At 38.2% G+C, this 17,680-nt stretch overlaps 1 protein-coding gene across 1 annotated transcript in view; it reads left to right on the forward strand.

Moving 5' to 3' along the window:
• LOC125916899 (WD repeat-containing protein 72-like) overlaps nucleotides 1-17,680 on the forward strand; it is a 125,848-nt gene that overhangs the window by 31,317 nt on the left and 76,851 nt on the right. The window contains exons 11-12 of the mRNA XM_049623149.1: nucleotides 561-781; nucleotides 3,921-4,116. Coding sequence (XP_049479106.1) covers nucleotides 561-781; nucleotides 3,921-4,116 — 417 coding nt within the window. The remainder of the gene's footprint in view (nucleotides 1-560; nucleotides 782-3,920; nucleotides 4,117-17,680) is intronic.

The following is a 17,680-nucleotide window of genomic DNA, read 5'->3' on the forward strand; positions in this document are numbered from 1 at the left end:
TTCATGTAATAGCAAAGCTATGTTCTTAAACATTATGCTGTGCTTTTTCACACTTGGATTCAAGTCACATAACTTCTTTGAGCCTCAGATACTTTACCTGTAAAACGAAGAGGTAGAACCAGATAATCTAATATTTTTGGAGGCAAAAATGTTCTGTGAAACTTTGCTTTTCTTTTATACTAGACTTGGTTATGCTTATTGAAAGGGCAGCAGTGATGTTCTGAGATTAATTTTTGTAGAAGCGAAATGGATGAATTGTTCACTCTTTTAGAATAGCCTTTGTTATTTGATGGCACTGGAATTAGTAACTTGCTAACATCCTTAAAGAATTGGTAGACTTTGAACAACCGGCTTTAATGCTTCATCAAAAGCATGACATAACTTATGAGGAGACGCTTGCCTTTGAAATGGTCCACTGATTGGTCATTCATTTTTTTAACCAACAGCCTCGCTTTAATTTTGTGTATCTTCTTTACATTAAAATTTTATAAAAGAAAATTTCAACACTATTTCTTGAGCAAAAATAATTTTTCATTATTTGGTGTTTCGTTGTTTTCCAGATTCCCTTCCTCATAAAGTTCTCAAAGGCCATCACCAAAGCGTTACGTCATTACTTTACCCACATGGTCTCTCTTCAAAATTAGACCAAAGTTGGCTTCTATCTGGGGACCAGGACTCATGTGTCATCTTGTGGAATATCTTCACTGAAGAAGTTTTGCATAAATTCTTTTTGGAGGCTGGTCCAGTAACAAGTCTTTTGATGTCACCAGAGAACTTCAGAGTAAGTTAAGACAAACAGTAAAACGTAACATAATTTTTTTTCAATTTTTTAAAAATTTACTTAGAGAGAGAACATGAGCTGGGGAGGGACAGAGAGAGAGGGAAAAGTAGAATCCCAAGCAGGCTCTATGTTGTCAGCATGGAGTCCGACGTGGGGCTCAAACTCACAAACCACAAGATCTTGACCTGAGCCAAAATCAAGTCAGACGCTTAACTGAGACACCCAGGTGCCCCTAATTTAAAAGTTATATAACATTGCAGAATGTTTAAAAACAAAAAGGAAAATTAACCCATGTTCCCACAGAAAAGAAAAGTTCTATATATTCTTAATACAATGGTGTAAATTTTATGAATTCCTTTCTAAATTTTTATATGCATTTTACTATGATTACAGCTTATGCAAATAATTTGATTCTAAAGATTTTGTCAATTCTTGGCTTTACAAAAGTCAGTTAATTTACTTTCTTTTCCCCCCCAATTCTATGTCTTCATTTTAACAGTTTTATTTTTTTAATTTTTGTTATTTTTTTAATGTTTATTGTATTTTTGAGAGAGAGACAGAGTGTGCATGTGCGTGAGCAGGGAAGGGGCAGAGAGAGACGGGGACAAAGGATCCAAAGCAGGGCTCTGGGGTGACAGCAGAGAGCCCAATGTAGGGCTGGAACTCATGAACCATGAGATCATGACCTGAGCCAAAGTGACACGCTTAACTGACTGAGCCACCCGGGCGCCCCATATAATTTTTTTTTAAGAAAAGTAATTGACACTCAATATGGAAGCAATTAAAATATATAGGATTCTATACATTAGAAAATAACTTTTGCCTTCAATAATTTACTTTTATAACAATATTTATAGTTATTATTTTCCTTTTCTTAAATAGGTTTTTGTTTGCTCTCTTTCATTTGTTTAACAAATACAGAGCTTTAACAAATTTCTGAGCATCTACCTTGGGCAGGACAAAAGGAAATATTTACAGATAATATTTTCTTATGCAATATGAATTTAACTTCAGTTTCCATAAAGCTGACATCTTTGTTAAAATATGAATGATTAACTTTTGAGTTTCCTGAGTTTGTCAGTTACTTGCCAAAATTGGCAATTGACTTGCCAAAATTATTTCTCTGTAATAATATTCAAAAACTCAGCTTCAAAGTAAACTCAGAGCAAACTTACACTGTATTTTGTAGTAAGGCATAATGAAAGAAATAAATCAGTGAAACAAAGTTAAGGGACTTAAAAAAAAGACTTATATATGGTGATTTGGGATACTTTGATATGTCTTTTATTCTGAAGTTCCCTCCTTTAACCATTTTTTTTCCTCAAAGCTCCAGGACAGTAGTCAAATCCTGACCTCTTTTACTTTTGCCTTAGTCATAAATGACTTAATTCCAAGGACCATAATCCATTGAAACCAAGCCAAATAAAAAGGAAGTTTATTGAAAGGGCCTAAGAGGCAATATTTTAGACATACAAGACAAAACACTACAGCAAGGACTCTGTGCAGTTTGAACTTATATTCAGAAACCAAGGTTACTCTTCAAGTTTCCTATCCCAAAGGAGTCTGTTTTCTGTGATTTATCCTTTTGTTTCTTTTTTAATGTTTATTTATTTTTGAGAGAGACAGAGAAAGAGAGAGAGAGAGAGAGAACAGGGGAGGGGCAGAGAGAGGGGGACAGAGGATACGAAGCGGGCTCTGCATGCTGACTCAAACACGTGAACCATGAGCTCATGACCTGAGCCTAAGTCACTTATCCACTGAGCCACCCAGGTGCCCCTTGTGATGACTCCTTTCTCATGCTTGTTCCTGTAACTTCTTTTAGCAATTTTAAATGTGTAGAAAAGAGAATCTGATTGTCCTAGTGTGGGTCTCTAGTGTATGTCTACCTCTGGCTATAGGATCTGTGTTCACATGTTGTGTGTATGTTCACATGTTATATGTAAGTATAATTTTCCTGAAGTACATTGGGCTCTCTATTCTAGAAGCTGTGGGCTGTGCTGGTTCTCTAACAGGTAATAGTAGTAGGGAGGCAATGCCATCTGCCTTATTCTACAAGTCTGGGTTCCCCATATATCACACCTGCCATTTTGTGATTTTTTTTTTCCCCTCGGGATTTTTGTAGTCTCCTGAGAAAGAATTAGGAAAAATAACTTGCTCCCCAACACCCCACAGAAAGAGATCAGTAATGGGCATGGGGAGGTTCTCAGGGGATCTCAACCAAAGCTTTAAACACAGCAGCTGAAACTCTGGCTAGGTACCCTGGTGAAGGTAGGAGCATCCACATTGCAAAAAATGGTTAGAAAGGAAACAAAGAGGCAGAAGAACCACTACCTACTCCCCCTCTCCCCCTCACCCCATCCCACCCACCCCCCATCACAGGCTGACTAACACATGGCCCTCTTGGTGAGGCACAGACCTGCCCTGTAAACTCCTCCCAGATTAGCCTCACAGCAACCAGCATGGATGGTCTTTGTCCTAAACTGTGTTCAAGGTAACCACATGCTGACTTTTTAAAAAGTATCTTAAGAATCTTTGTCCTGTGAGCCTATTTTTGATCCTTGTGTCTTTGAAGCTGTGCATTCAGTTGGAACTATCTAATGCTTACCTCTTTTAGATTGTGTCTACACTGAGTTTCCTGTTTGGATTAGAATCTGAATAGTTCTGGGAACACGAAATCACATTCTGAGGCTCTAAGTGGAAAATATCAGCTCATGATACCCTTGGGCCTAAGCTTGTGTCTACAAATAGCTTCTTTTTGTGGCAACAAATTAGTTCTGGGGTTTATTTTATTCTGCATTATTTCCGATGTCTGCCTCGCTGCCTGAATTTGCTGAGTGATGGTCAAGTCCTTCATTTATCTTATAAGTAGATTTGGCTTGGAATTCTCCTTTTTCACTGTGTCTCTTGACTTTCCTAATAAGTTGCTGAATTTAAAATCGACTTGGTGTTTAAAACCCCTCTTTATAGTGTTATGTGAAGAGGTCCTATAGAAAACAAAAATGTCATTTTGTAAATGGTGTTTAAACAAAATATTTTTATGTCACTAGGGGGGAAAATCTCATTTAATTTGAAGAAAAGCATTTGATTATTCACTTACAAATAACTCTGTTTTATTTTGTTCTGTTTTGTTTTCCCATAGCTAAGAAGTGATCAGGTAATTTGCTGTGTGTGCAGTGACCATTCTGTGGCTCTCCTTCACCTTGAGGGGAAGAGGTGCCTCCTGCATGCCCGGAAGCATCTTTTCCCTGTGAGGATGATAAAATGGCACCCAGTTGAGAATTTTTTAATTGTTGGATGTGCTGATGACTCTGCTTACATCTGGGAAATTGAAACAGGTAAATTGGAATGTTACCCCTTTGATTCTTTACATATTTATGCATCAAAGCATTTGGCTGGGTGGAGAGTTCCAGAGACTACATGGTGACCACCTCACCTGCTTTAACCTTTGGTTGGGCTGCGTTTAATGGCTTTGATTGAAGGCATGTATGGAAAATAAAACACAGTGGCCCAAGTCAGATCTTGACCAACTGATGATTAGCTGACAGAGCATTGCACAGGAATGAGCCGGATATTTCTGGAAGCTATAAATAAAAACATAAGTTATCTACTTTAATTATTAACAAGAGAGAAATTTAGTGTCCTACTAGTCTCAAATTATCATTAAATTCTGCCTTCTTCAGCATACTCATGATCTCAGCAACATTTTGAGCTAATTGATGATCAGTAATAATGGAATATAATTAATTACAAAACTGCAAAAAGTTGAGTCAGGGAAACTGAAAACTGAGTGGCTCAATTGAAGTTTTGACGTCGTCGTGTGGAGAATGTACAGTTTGAACTTCAAAGTTAAAAAAAAAAGTTTTACAGTGTAACTTAAGATTGAGAGTAACACATTTCAGGCAGATGCTGGGAACTTATCAAATAAGGCAAGGTAATTAATGAACGGGAGTCAGGGGTGTGTGCTTGAGAGTACATTTCACTGAAACCATAGCATGATATTTATTGATTAATCAGTGGTGGTTTTATGTTGGGGGTTATTAACAGACTGGATAGTTTATAATATTATAGTTTAGAGTCATACTTCACCAAAATAATTGCTATTTTCTTTACATTTGACTTTCATGTGTTAATGATGATGACTAATGTACTGGTGTATGGAGGGTGCAATATAATTCTGTCTTACGTTTGTACCTTGCTTTACAGCTTTGATGGCCTTCCATATTCATTTCCCATTAGATTATCACAACTTCTAGTGTAGGTGGAGGAGGTTTTATTCCCCATTTTATTGATGATGAATTTGTAACTGATTTGTACATGTGCAAGATTACATTGCTAATAAGTGGTGAACCAGTATGAGGGCCCTGTCTTTCTTTACACAATATGCACAAAATTAGGAGAGTTTTAGAATTCTTAGGTAATCTATCAACCTGAGTGACAATGGAGTATAATGGATAAAATGAGCTCTAAAGCCTGGGCTTGCTTCCAGGACCTGCTAACAAAGGTTGGCCTTGGGCAATAACTTGGCTTCACTGCATGTCAATTTCTTCATCTATGAAATGGGAGTAATGATACCACCCTCCTGTCAGGATTAAATTAACTAATACTGACCATGCTTGTAAACAGTGCCTTATAGGTGCTAAGGCCTTAGTAATAGTTAACTATTATTAATATGATCAAAGAATGCGGTAAAATCTTGATTTCTGCTTGTGGAATCTAAGTCTGTAAAACACATGCACTTATAAATGTGTGCAATTGCATTGTTTTCAGTTGTGAAATTGTGAATACTGGGTAACCAAACCTATTTTTCCTAGAAAATAGAATCTAGTGAGAATAAAGAGATTTCTGGGTACTGACAAGTGTTTACACTTCCATTGCCCCATCGGGATACCTCTCAGCCTGTGCAATTTTTTATTTATGTAATTTTTGATGGGGTGGTCAGTAAAGGGGGGAAGCCAAACCACTAGTATATCTTAAATCTGTATTTATTCCCACATCACATTTTAATTTTATTATTTATTTTTATACTCCCCAATCCATAACTAAATATTGCAGAACATTTGAAAACTACAGAAAAAAAAATAAAGAAAAGCAAATAATCCTATCCCACTGCCTAAAGATAACTGCTATTAATATTTTGATCTGCTTTCTGTCACACATCTTTCTATGTCAATAAATAGATGCCTATATTGTGTTTCAGTCATGGTCCTGGCAGAAAATTGAATTTAACCTGGGTAGGTCAAATGGAGAGACTTTAATGAAAGGACTATTTATAAGGGTATGGATGGGACTTAGGGAACAGATAAGGAATGGACAGTGAGGCTCCCATCACCCAGACACTGGTAGTATCAGGAAGCTCTTATCACTTCCCTAGGGCTGAAGCAACAAGAGGAGAAAATAGTGTTAGTGGAACCCTGTGACAGTCGAGGCCATGGAAGAGTGGTCATTCATTCCCTGAAGTCATGGAAGACAAACAGCTCCTCCCAGAGATGCAGGACTGAGACAAAGAAAGAGTTGGAAGAAATTATTTTCTCTCTCCCTCTGCAATCACATTCATTAGTTTGATCCAACTGCAAGTTGGAGAGGAGGGACATTCAGTTCTAGGCATTAGGCAGGGGCACAGAGCAGATGCAGAGGAGTAGGGAAAGGGTGGAGTAGATTGTCAATGGACAGTAATTGGCATTGTGGCCACTATGGACCACCATACTCTAGCTTGGGAATCTTCTATAGCTGGTCATGTATATTTTTTCCTTTAAAAAAAAAAGGTTTGTTTTAGAATTTCCATATCAGGAGCCCCTGGAGGGCTCAGCCAGTTAAACATCTGACTCCTGGTTTTGGCTCAGGTCATGATCTCGCAGTTCATGAGTTTTGAGCCCCGCATCAGGCTCTGAGCTGACAGTATGGAGCCTACTTGGGATTCTCTCTCTCCCTCTGTCTCTCTCTGCCCCTCACCCACTCACTCTCTCTGTCTCTCAAAATAAATACAAAATAAATAAAATAGAATTTCCATATCAAATAATCTGTACAAGTTTAGAGCCAAATAAAACTATGAAATGTTTGTTTCAAATGAGACTGTGAGGCTATTTATCTCATGGTTATCTACATTAATACTTCATAAACAAGCTTAACTCAACCTAAGACAGAACTTATAATTGATGAAAATATTACTAATAATTACATAAATGCATTCATATTTGTGATGTGCCTCTTCAGTTTTTCAAAATATCCTCCCATTAGCAATCTCATTTGAATCCCCAACACTGTGCACATGGCTGACACCCTAAATTTCCTCACCATGCTCATCCTTAAGGATAAGTTTATGTTGTTCCTTTTAGTCTGTGTTTGGTATTGGCTTTATTTTGGGTTGCCTTTAACCTGTGCAATTCCAATTTTGTTTAAAATGTAATGAACTACTTTTTCTTTCCTTAGCTGGATTTCATCTGACTAAAATACTTCCATCACATTCACTGTGCTAGATGTCTGTTGCATCATTTCTCTGTAGAAGTGAGAAAATCCAGGATCGGAAAGCTCTTCTGTTTATAGTTTCATAAAATTAGTGGAAAAATACCAGCTAAGGCCAAAACAATTCGAAAGAGGCCTATGAGGCTATAGAATGTGCTTGCTCACTGATTTACCTGGCACATGGATACGTAAATGAATGAATGAACTAACAAATTTTCTTGGACCTTAGATTGAGTAAAAATGAGTTTACCTTAACATTGACCCATGTAGTGGCTTTTACATCATGGCTGCCCAACTGTAGGTAGCTTTCTTCTCCAACTCTCCCCTACGATTTCTGGAGTTTATGGGGCCTGTCTGATCTCCTCAGGTATAAGTCTGTGTATTTTCTACTCCAGGCAATTTTCCTGGGTTTTTTTTTCCTTTTAGCTTTGCTAGAAGGTTCACACTTAGTTCCATGTGAGACTAGACTTACTCCCTGCTCCATTTCCCCAGTACTCTGCCTCCTCTAAATGCATGAAGGAGGGATAAACTGACAACAAAGCATTTTCCAGATCTTCCAGCATTAGAGCACTCCAGAGCTCATAGAGAGAAAATAGGAGGTGTCAGTGGGATACAGATTTGCGGGAAAGGGGCCTAGAAAGAAAAGGCAGGGGAAGGGGACTGAAGCTAAAAGTAATTCATTCTCAACTGTGCCAGAAGCCTGCTTTGGTAGAAGGTCAAGGGTGGGGCATAAGTCAGTCCCTGTGCCACCTTCCCCAGGTGTGGAGGACAGAATATGAGAGTTTGTCAGTTTTTCACAACCCTTTAAAACAGCCTATTTTCACTTTATTCATGAGATTTATGTATTCATTTATTTATTCTCTGGGGTAGGATGCACAAGCATACTCTAGAGCCATATGTCCACATTCCTATTTTATCTCGAAATCCTAAGAAGTGTTTCTTACTGTGACAGGTGGCATAGTCAGATGCATGCCAGGGTAAAGTTTGGAGCCATAGGTGGGCATGTTCATCCCCAGGGGAGGCAAACAACCAAAGCAGGGAAGTATTTATGTAACAGTGAAGGCCCTCATCTTCTGGCTAAAAATGCAGCGCTGCCAGGTTGGGAGTGATGAGGGCATCTAGTTTCTCTTATTGATTTGCCGGATGTCCCATGATGTTTAGGCCTGATTAGGAAGGGAAAAATTGGAGATGTCATTTTGATTAATATTTGAGCTCCCGCAATGTGTTTGGCACTGACAACTCTGGGCGGCTTTGTCACCCTCGTTGCTGTGAGACACAATAGGGATAATGTAATACTGATTTTGTTCCCCTAAAATACACACCAGAAATAAATCTCAGCTCTGAGCTCATTATTCTTTTAAGAATTGAATTTAAAATAATTCTGAGGACTTTACTGTTCACTGTACTAGATTTACATAATAGAAAACTTGTGTCATGAATTTCTCATGGGTTACTAATATAACACTTGTTATTATTCTTGAAGGTCTTCTGTTAAGCTTATGGTCTGTGTTGCAAAATATGCCATATTAAGCAGTGTGTGTGTGTGTGTGTGTGTGTGTGTGTGTGTGTCTGTGTGCGCGTGTGTGTGAAAATGAAACCAAATTTACTTGCATGAAAAAAAAATTCTTGATATGTCAGGAAAACTTCTGCAAAGAACTGGATAGTAAAGTTTTTCAGTTTTGTGGGCCATATGATCTCTTTTGTAACTACCAAACTCTGCCCTGTGGCACAAGAGAAGCCATAGAAAATATATAAAAGAGTCAGTGAAGCTGTGTTCCAATAAAACTTTATTTACAAAAGCAGGTAGCAGGCTGGATTTGCCCTGCAGTGTGCTTTATAGACTTCTAAGAACGATGATAGTTCTTTTTAAAGATCATGATTTTCATAATATCTCATTCTAAAGCAGCTTATAATTTTTAATCCATTATGCCATGTTAACTCTGTATGTTTATACCCATTTTGCTAGTGAGGAGATGGAATGCAGAGAGATTTTTTTGAGTCTGAAGATCCCCTGACTAGGTATAGGGCACCTGCACTAGGATGTGTGTCTCTTTTGGTTTGTTTCCCACTGTACTGTACACAGCAACACCTCTTGCAGATGTGGGTCAGCTTTTTGAGACTGTCAAACAGGGAATTAGATAAGGAAAGGTCCAAGAAGAAAAGAAATGGCTGCCAGGAAAACTGCTGATGCTCTCCTCAAGGAGAGGGTCTCTGGCTATCTCTCACAGAGCCTGGCTCTCAATTTACACACTGTTCTAACAGCTCTGGTCATCTGATTTCTCAGATGACGGATTAGAAACAGCAAATTGCAAGTCCAGAGAGTGTTAGTGGCAGGCACTCTGACAGCAGAAGCGACAGCTGATGGGAGGGGAGGAGAAGCAAACATGTGTATCACTGCTTAGGGCAGTCTTTCCTGTGCCCATGGGAGGATAGTCACCCCAAAACATGCTGAAATGTTTTCCCCTGTTTGCGAAGTTCATAGATACGCTTGCACGGGTTATGGGCAGCTGCCAGTCCATTCCCATGACTCCTGCTGGTGAGGTGAGTGCTCCTTGCTTCAGGAAGAATATTGAAAGTTATTCCACCTATGGTAGACTGCAGTCCTAAGGAAGTCTGAGAAGTGGCTTACAGCCCAGAGTTCAAGGGAGACTGAAGTTGTTGCCAGTGACTGGGTAGAACTCAGGGTCCATGTGAGTCTATTTTTGTCCATTTATTCCTGTTTCTGCTCAGGTAATGTGAGCTGTGTGACCTTGAGCAGGAAGCTTTACTCCAAGAGCCTGGCCTGAGGACCCAGCCTCTGGTTATGACATGGTTTCTGTGGGAAAACACATTCTGAATCTTAAAACAACTATCTTATAAACAGACCATTGGAACAAAGCCTATGCATACGAAATTAAGGAAGTCAGGAAGAAGAGAGTACATTTCAGAGTTATTTTTACCACAGGTGTTAAATTTTCTTTCTTAATTTCTTTTTCTTAGTGAAATTAGTACCAGTTATAAAATTATTTAGTCTATTATGATACCATATACACGAAGCATTTATTATTTTGTGGCTTCAAAATACATAGTCTTAAAAATATTAAAAATAAAACTATTAAGAAAGGTAAGATAAGGTTTGTCAAGTAATAGCTAATAGGCCATAATTTTAGAAAATATTTAGCATTTAATCTTCTACTATAGATCTGAGTTTGCTTTAATTGTTTAGGGTGAGGGATATATACTTGTATGGACGACACAAATTCCCAGAAATGTGTAATCATATTATTCCCTAAAGAGTAGAATCATGTGGTTAAATTCTTACTTTGCCACACCAAAATATCATACAAGGTCACTGCATGGAGAAGTAATTTTCCAGCCCACAAGTATTACCTTGTTTCCTTTATTTATAGTTGTATAGCATATAAAATATATATTTTTTAATTCCACTAGTTACCAACCATACCATTCTGATGGGCGGTTTTGCTTGGTTTTCTCATCAAGGTCACCCCTCTGCAGATACAGGTGCCTTGTCAGCACAACCAGATGATGACATTCATTATGTGTGTGTGTTAAGGGTAGATTTTGGGTATGCAGCATCCGGCAGGTAATTGTCTCCCCAGTATGTTATTTTCTCAAAGCCACGCTATTTTGTTGTGGTAGATTACAGATGGAACCCTCTTGGGATGATTGTTTTTAGAAAAGAAAAATAGGATACATTAAAGTGCAGGATGGGATTTTTCCTACATCACCTTTTCCATGCCCTTTTCTTCTTTATTATAATAATTACTGATGTTATTGCTCAACACGTATTTTTAGTTTGCTGCCTATTTTTTGAATCTTTATTTCCTCCTCTCTGGCCCTCGTTATCACAGCTACACTATAATTTTAGATTTTGATTCATGTAATATTGTGTGTGTGTGCATGTGTGTATATGTTCATGTGTATGTACACACTTTAGTATATGAACTTTGCAGGTTAACTACTAAAATATTTGCTCAATTGGCAAAGTTTAATGTCTCAAGTGGGAATTAGCATCCAGAGAGGTTATGATCATGAGCCCTGGGATTTAGACTGCTAGGTTAGAATTCATGTTCTCTACCCTTTCCAATCAGTATTACTCCAGTCTACTTTGAATTCCTCAAAGATTCACCATCTCTTCATAGCATTTAGCACTAAATAAATATTAACTGGACTTACTATAAATCCTTCATATATTACCATAGCAGTTTGCATTTATGACTCATTATTCACTCCTAATGTATTAAATGAATGTTATTGCCTAATATTTAGATACAGTAGATTCTGCCTCTGTTAATTTGTTCACTCTTTAGCAAATCATTAAATTAAATTGATCAGAGCCTTACTTGATGTGACGACACTTAACACAATGTTGCAGAAAAGACGTAGGACATTATTATATGTGAGATTACTGGATTTATTTTTATTAATGTCACTTATTTAATAATTTATTATTTTTATTAACTATGTGTGTGTTCATGTATTATAAATATATACATGTATATACATACATACACGTGCATACATATACACATATATGTGCATACATATAAACACATGTGTATATACAAACACATGCATGCATATAAGCACATATATGTATGTGTGTATATATGTGTATGCACACATACATACATATATATCTACATACACATACACCACATGGTTGCTCTAATAAAAATGAAACTACAGCAAGAAATAAAAAATAATAAATGAGACTTCATAAAATTAAAACCTTTTGTGCATCACATGACATTATCCAGAATGTGAAAAGACAGCCTATAAAATGGAGGAAATTATTTTCAATTATTATATATATTATAATAATATATACACAGAATCTGAGGCGGGTTCCAGGCTCTGAGCTGTCAGCACAGAGCCCGATGCAGAGCTCAAAACCCACAGACCGTGAGATCATGATGTGAGCCAAAGTTGTACGCTTAACCGACTGAGCCACCCATGCACCCCTGCAAATTATATATTTGATAAGGGTTTAATATCAAGCGTGTATATAAAGAACTCTTACAACACAACACAAAGACAAGCAACTCAACTTTACAAAGGAAAAAGAACTCAAATATTTCCTTCTTCAAGGAAGCTATGCAAACGACGGACAAGCTCGTGAAAAGATTTCAACATCATTAGCCATCAGGGAAATGGAAATCAAAATCGTGATGAGATACCACTTCACACTTACTAGAATACTTATAATCAGGAAAAGAAAGAGGGGAGGAGCCAAGATAGCAGAACAGCATGGAAGTTTTTTTTTGCATCTTGTGTCCATGAAATAAACCATCCTGCACACCTAGAAAACTGATTTGAGGATTAACACAACAATCTGCACAACCTGAACCACAGAAATAAGGAGGTACGTGACACAGAGAGGTGAACGGGGGGAGAGAGAAGCCGCAGAGGGCAGAGAGCGATTTTTGCTTGCAGAGAGAGGACAGGAATGGGGGGTGGGGGGGATACGGGAAAAGTACCCTCACCCCCCACCAAAAGCAGCTGGAGAGAAAGTGGAAAAGTGGAAACAGCTGCAGGGACTGAACTAAAAAGGGAGAAAGGAGAAAGGAGAGGGTTTAAATTCCATTAAGACTGTATAAACAGGGTGAGTGCAGACTCTGAAACGCCGCAGTTCGATACCTGGCTGTGCTGGTGGGAAAGGCGAATCCCCAGGAGCAGAGTGAAGTCCAGGAGGTCTTTGGGCCACATGGTGAGAGGCCGTTCCCCTGCTGGTAGGACTCTCCACAGGCAAAAGTCCCAGTGGATCCTGGAGAACAACCACACCTGCTGGTGCTAGAACAAGGTTGTTAAGAGTGAAGCCTGGAGCCAGATGTGTGTTGTGATTTGCCATAATCCCTGAAACGCTGCTGCTACACGATAGTGTGAACTTTTTCTGGAGTGGGCTTGCACCCAACCACAGTCTCGGCATCGGCAGTAGCGCAGTCCCACGAGTGCTTCTGGGGGCTGGGGGGCACCCAGCCATTGCTCGGTGAGACCCTCCTCCAGAAGGTCTGAGCGGGTCAAAACCACAGTCCCTCAGAAGTGAGGGGTCAGGAAAAACAGCCGCATCTGAGATAAAACTCAGGAAGGAGGTGCTGCCTGGCAACCTGACGGCTTGGTCACGGACAGTGTAAAAGCGGGAAGGACAGAAGCCAAAGACAAAGGACAGGTGTGCCAATGCTGAGCAGGGAAAACAGAGTCTGACACTAGTGGCCGGTAGCTGGGTACGCCATTTTTCACCCCTCTCATGCATGCGCACACACCTACAAGCGCCACAACAACCCACTCCGGTCAGCTGAGCAGCGCCATCTAGTGGAAAACAGAGACGTTACACTAAGCCCTGCCTAGCTGGGCCAAGCTCATTCTTCAGGAACACAAGTCTCTTTGCCTGCTTAGTTTATGGACTATAAAGTACTTCAAAGGTTGACTTCTAGGGGAAAACGATGTAATTTCAATCGTATTTCAGTGTGTTCACTGACCCATCTATTCAATTTTCTTTTTTTTTCTTTTTTCTTTTTTGTTTTTCGTTTTCTTGAATACAGAAAGAGAAAAAAATATTTTTATTTTCAATTTTTATTAAAAATATTTTTCTTTAATGTTTTCTACTATATTTTTTTACTTTTTTCTAAATTTTTCAAATTCTATTTTACTTCCATCATTTCATTTTATTCTACTTCATTCTATTCATTATTTCAAATTTTCAAACGTTTTCCTTTCTTTCTTTTTCTTTTCCTTTTTTCTCCCCCCACTTTTTCTCTAATCTGTCAAGCTCCTTTCAACACCCAGACCAAAACACACCTAGGATCTAGCATCATTTATTTGATTTGTGTGTGTGTGTGTGTGTGTGTGTGTGTGTGTTGTTTTTAATTTTTTAATTTTCAGGTTTTTTTAATTTTAATTTTAATTTTTTTTTACCTCATTAATTCCTTTTCTCCCTTCAAAATGATGAAACAAAGGAATTCACCCCAAAAGAAAGAGCAGGAAGAAACAGCAGCCAGGGACTTAATCAACAGATGTCTGAGCCAGAATTTAGAGTCATGGTAATAAGAATACTAGCTGGGGTTGAAAATAGATTAGAATCTCTTTCTTCAGAGATAAAAGAAGTAAAAGCTAGTCAGGATGAAATAAAAAATGCTATAACTGAGCTGCAATCTCAAATGCTTGCCAAAGCAGCAAGGTGGATGAGGAAGAGCAGTAAATCAGCAATACAGAGGACAAACTTATGGAGAAAAATGAAGCAGAAAAAAAGAGGGAGAATAAGGCAAAAGAGCATGATTTAAGAATTAGATAAATAGGGGGTGCCTGGGTGGCTCAGTCAGTTGAGAGTCCGACTTCGGCTCAGGTCATGATCTCATAGTTCGTGAGTTCAAGCCCCGTGCTGACAGCTCAGAGCCTGGAGCCTGCTTCAGATTCTATGTCTCCCTCTCTCTCTGACCCTCCCCTGCTCATGCTCTGTCTCTCTCTGTCTCAAAAATAAATTTAAAAAGTTAAAAAAAAACAATTAGAGAAATAAGTGACTCATTAAAAAGGAATATCATCAGAATCATAGAGGTCCCAGAAGATGAAAAGAGAGAAAAGGGGTAGAAGAGTTATGTGAGCAAATCATAGTGGTAAACTTTCCTAACCTGGGAAATGATACAGACATAAAAATCCAGGAAGCACAGAGGACCCCCATTAGATTCAACAAAAACCGACCATCAACAAGGCATATCATAGTCAAATTCACAAAATACTCAGGCAAGGAGAGAATCATGAAAGTAGCAAAGGAAAAAAAGTTCTTAACCTATGAGGGAAGACAGATCAGGTTTGCAGCAAACCTATCCACAGAAACTTCACAGGCCAGAAAGGAATGGCAGGATATATTCAATGTGCTGAATCAGAAAAAATATGCAGCCAAGAATTCTTTATCCAGCAAGGCTGTCATTCAAAATAGAAGGAGAGATTAAAAGTTTCCCAGACAAACAAAGATTAAAGGAGTTCATGACCACTAAACCAGCCCTGCGAGAAATTTTAAGGGGGGCTCTCTGAGGGGAGAAAAGCAATGAATGAATGAATGAATGAATGAATGAATAAATACCAAAAGCAACAAAGACTAGAAAGGACCAGAGAACACCACCAGACACTCCAACTCTACAAGAAACATAATGGCAATAAATTCGTATCTTTCAGTAGTCACTCTAAATATCAATGGACTAAATGCTCCAATCAAAAGACATAGGGTAACAGAATGGATAAGAAAATAAGATCTATCTATATGCTGTTTACAAGAGACCCACTTTAGACCTAAAGACACCTTCAGATTGAAAAGTAAGGGGATGGAGAACATCTATCATGCTAATGGTCGACAAAGGAAAGCCAGAGTAACCATACTTATATCAAACAATCTAGATTTAAAATAAAGTGTAACAAGAGATGAAGAAGGGCATTATATCATTATTAAGGGGTCTATCCACCAAGAAGACCTAACAATTGTTAACATTTAAGCTCCAAATGTGTGAGCACCCAAATATATATATCAATTAATCACAAACATAAAGTAACTCATTGATAATAATACCATCATAGTAGGGGACTTCAACACCCCACTTACAACAATGGAGAGATCATCTAAACCGACAGTCAACAAGGAAACAATGGCTTTGAATGACACACTGGACCAGGTGGACTTAACAGATATATTCAGAACATTTCATCCTAAAACAGCAGAATATACATTCTTCTCCAGTGCACATGGAACGTTCTCTAGAAAAGATCACATACTGGGACACAAATCAGCCCTCAACAAGTACAAAAGGATTGAGATCATACTGTGCATATTTTCAGACCATAACATTATGAAACTCGAAATCAACCACAAGAAAAAATTTGGAAAGATAACAAATACTTGGAGACTAAAGAACATCCTACTAAAGAATGAATGGGATAACCGAGAAGCTAGAGAGGAAATTAAAAAGTACATGGAAGCTGGGGTGCCTGGGTGGTTCAGTCAATTAAGTATCCGACTCTTGGTTTCCGCTCAGGTCATGATCTCACAGTTTTGTGAGTTCAAGTCCCACATCAGACTCCAAGCTGACCGTGCAGAGCCTGGTTGGGATTCTCTGTCTCCCTCTCTTTGCTCCTCCTCCATTTGCACTATTTTTGTCTCTCTCAAAATAAATAAATAAACTTAAAAAAATTAATTAAAAAAAGGTACATGGAAGCCAATGAAAATAACACCACAGCCCAAAACCTCTGGGACGCAGCAAAAGCGGTCCTAAGAGGGAAGTATATAGCAATCCATGCCTTCCTAAAGAAGGATTAAGGTCTCAGATACACAACCTAACCTTACACTGACTCCACGATCCACAAATTCCTTTTTAAAGAGAATGCTAAATGAAATGAAGTGTTTCTTTCCACTTTGAATATAGCAAATGCTTCACAGCAATATTAGCATTACCTGTGACATTGTAAACAATACATGTCACAGATATTTTCATATTGCACCACAATTGTCACCAGTACCTCAAAGTACCATTTATGTTTCCCACTGCCATAAACTTTTAGGTATACCACTAGCTGTTGTCATTTCATGCTTTAATAAAGAAGCATATAAGTTTGGTTTTTAATATATTTTGATTATTGCATTTCAACATAATTGATATCCTTTGTAATACTATGTATTTTATTTTTGACATTTTACTTTCTTTTTTTAATTTTTTAATGTTTTTATTTATTTTTGAGATAGAGAGACACAAAGCATGGGCAGGGGAGGGGCAGAGAGAGAGGGAGACACAGAATCTGAAGCAGGCTCCAGGCTCTGAGTTGTCAGCACAGAGCCCAACGTGGGGCTCGAACTCATGGACTGTGACATCATGGCCTGACCTGAAATCGGACGCTTAACTGACTGAGCCACCCAGTGGCCCCTTACTTTTGACATTTTAAGCCAATATTGTGAAAAAAAGGCTGGTTCACCACCTTTCCCCAGACTGCTGAAGGGGTTCATGGCATAAAAAGAAGTTAAGAGCTTTCTGTATGTGTATGATACACATACATATATCAGAGCAAAAATACAATAAGTAATTTAACCTTATTAAATCAAATCCAACAATGAACACTGTATCACTGAAGAGTAGCATATAAGGCTCATTGTATATTTTTTACATTGATATAAATTATTACATTACATTATTAGACACATTTAAATGAACACACACACAAACACACGTGAATGCATGCTCACACCTCCTACACTAAACACACACACACACACACACACACAGAGTAGTCTTCTATAATTCTAGCTAGTGAACATAGATCTCTAGTTTGGTGAAATTATATAAATGTTAATTTGATCTTATAATTTCACAATCTTTTCAAAGTGAGGAAATTCCACAGATGTAGAAAAATTCAAGAGAAAATGTTATCTACATGAGGTAGTTTCTACTGTGCTCTTTAAAATCT

The sequence above is a fragment of the Panthera uncia genome, unplaced genomic scaffold (assembly GCF_023721935.1).
Source record: "Panthera uncia isolate 11264 unplaced genomic scaffold, Puncia_PCG_1.0 HiC_scaffold_1303, whole genome shotgun sequence".
Taxonomy (NCBI): domain Eukaryota; kingdom Metazoa; phylum Chordata; class Mammalia; order Carnivora; family Felidae; genus Panthera; species Panthera uncia.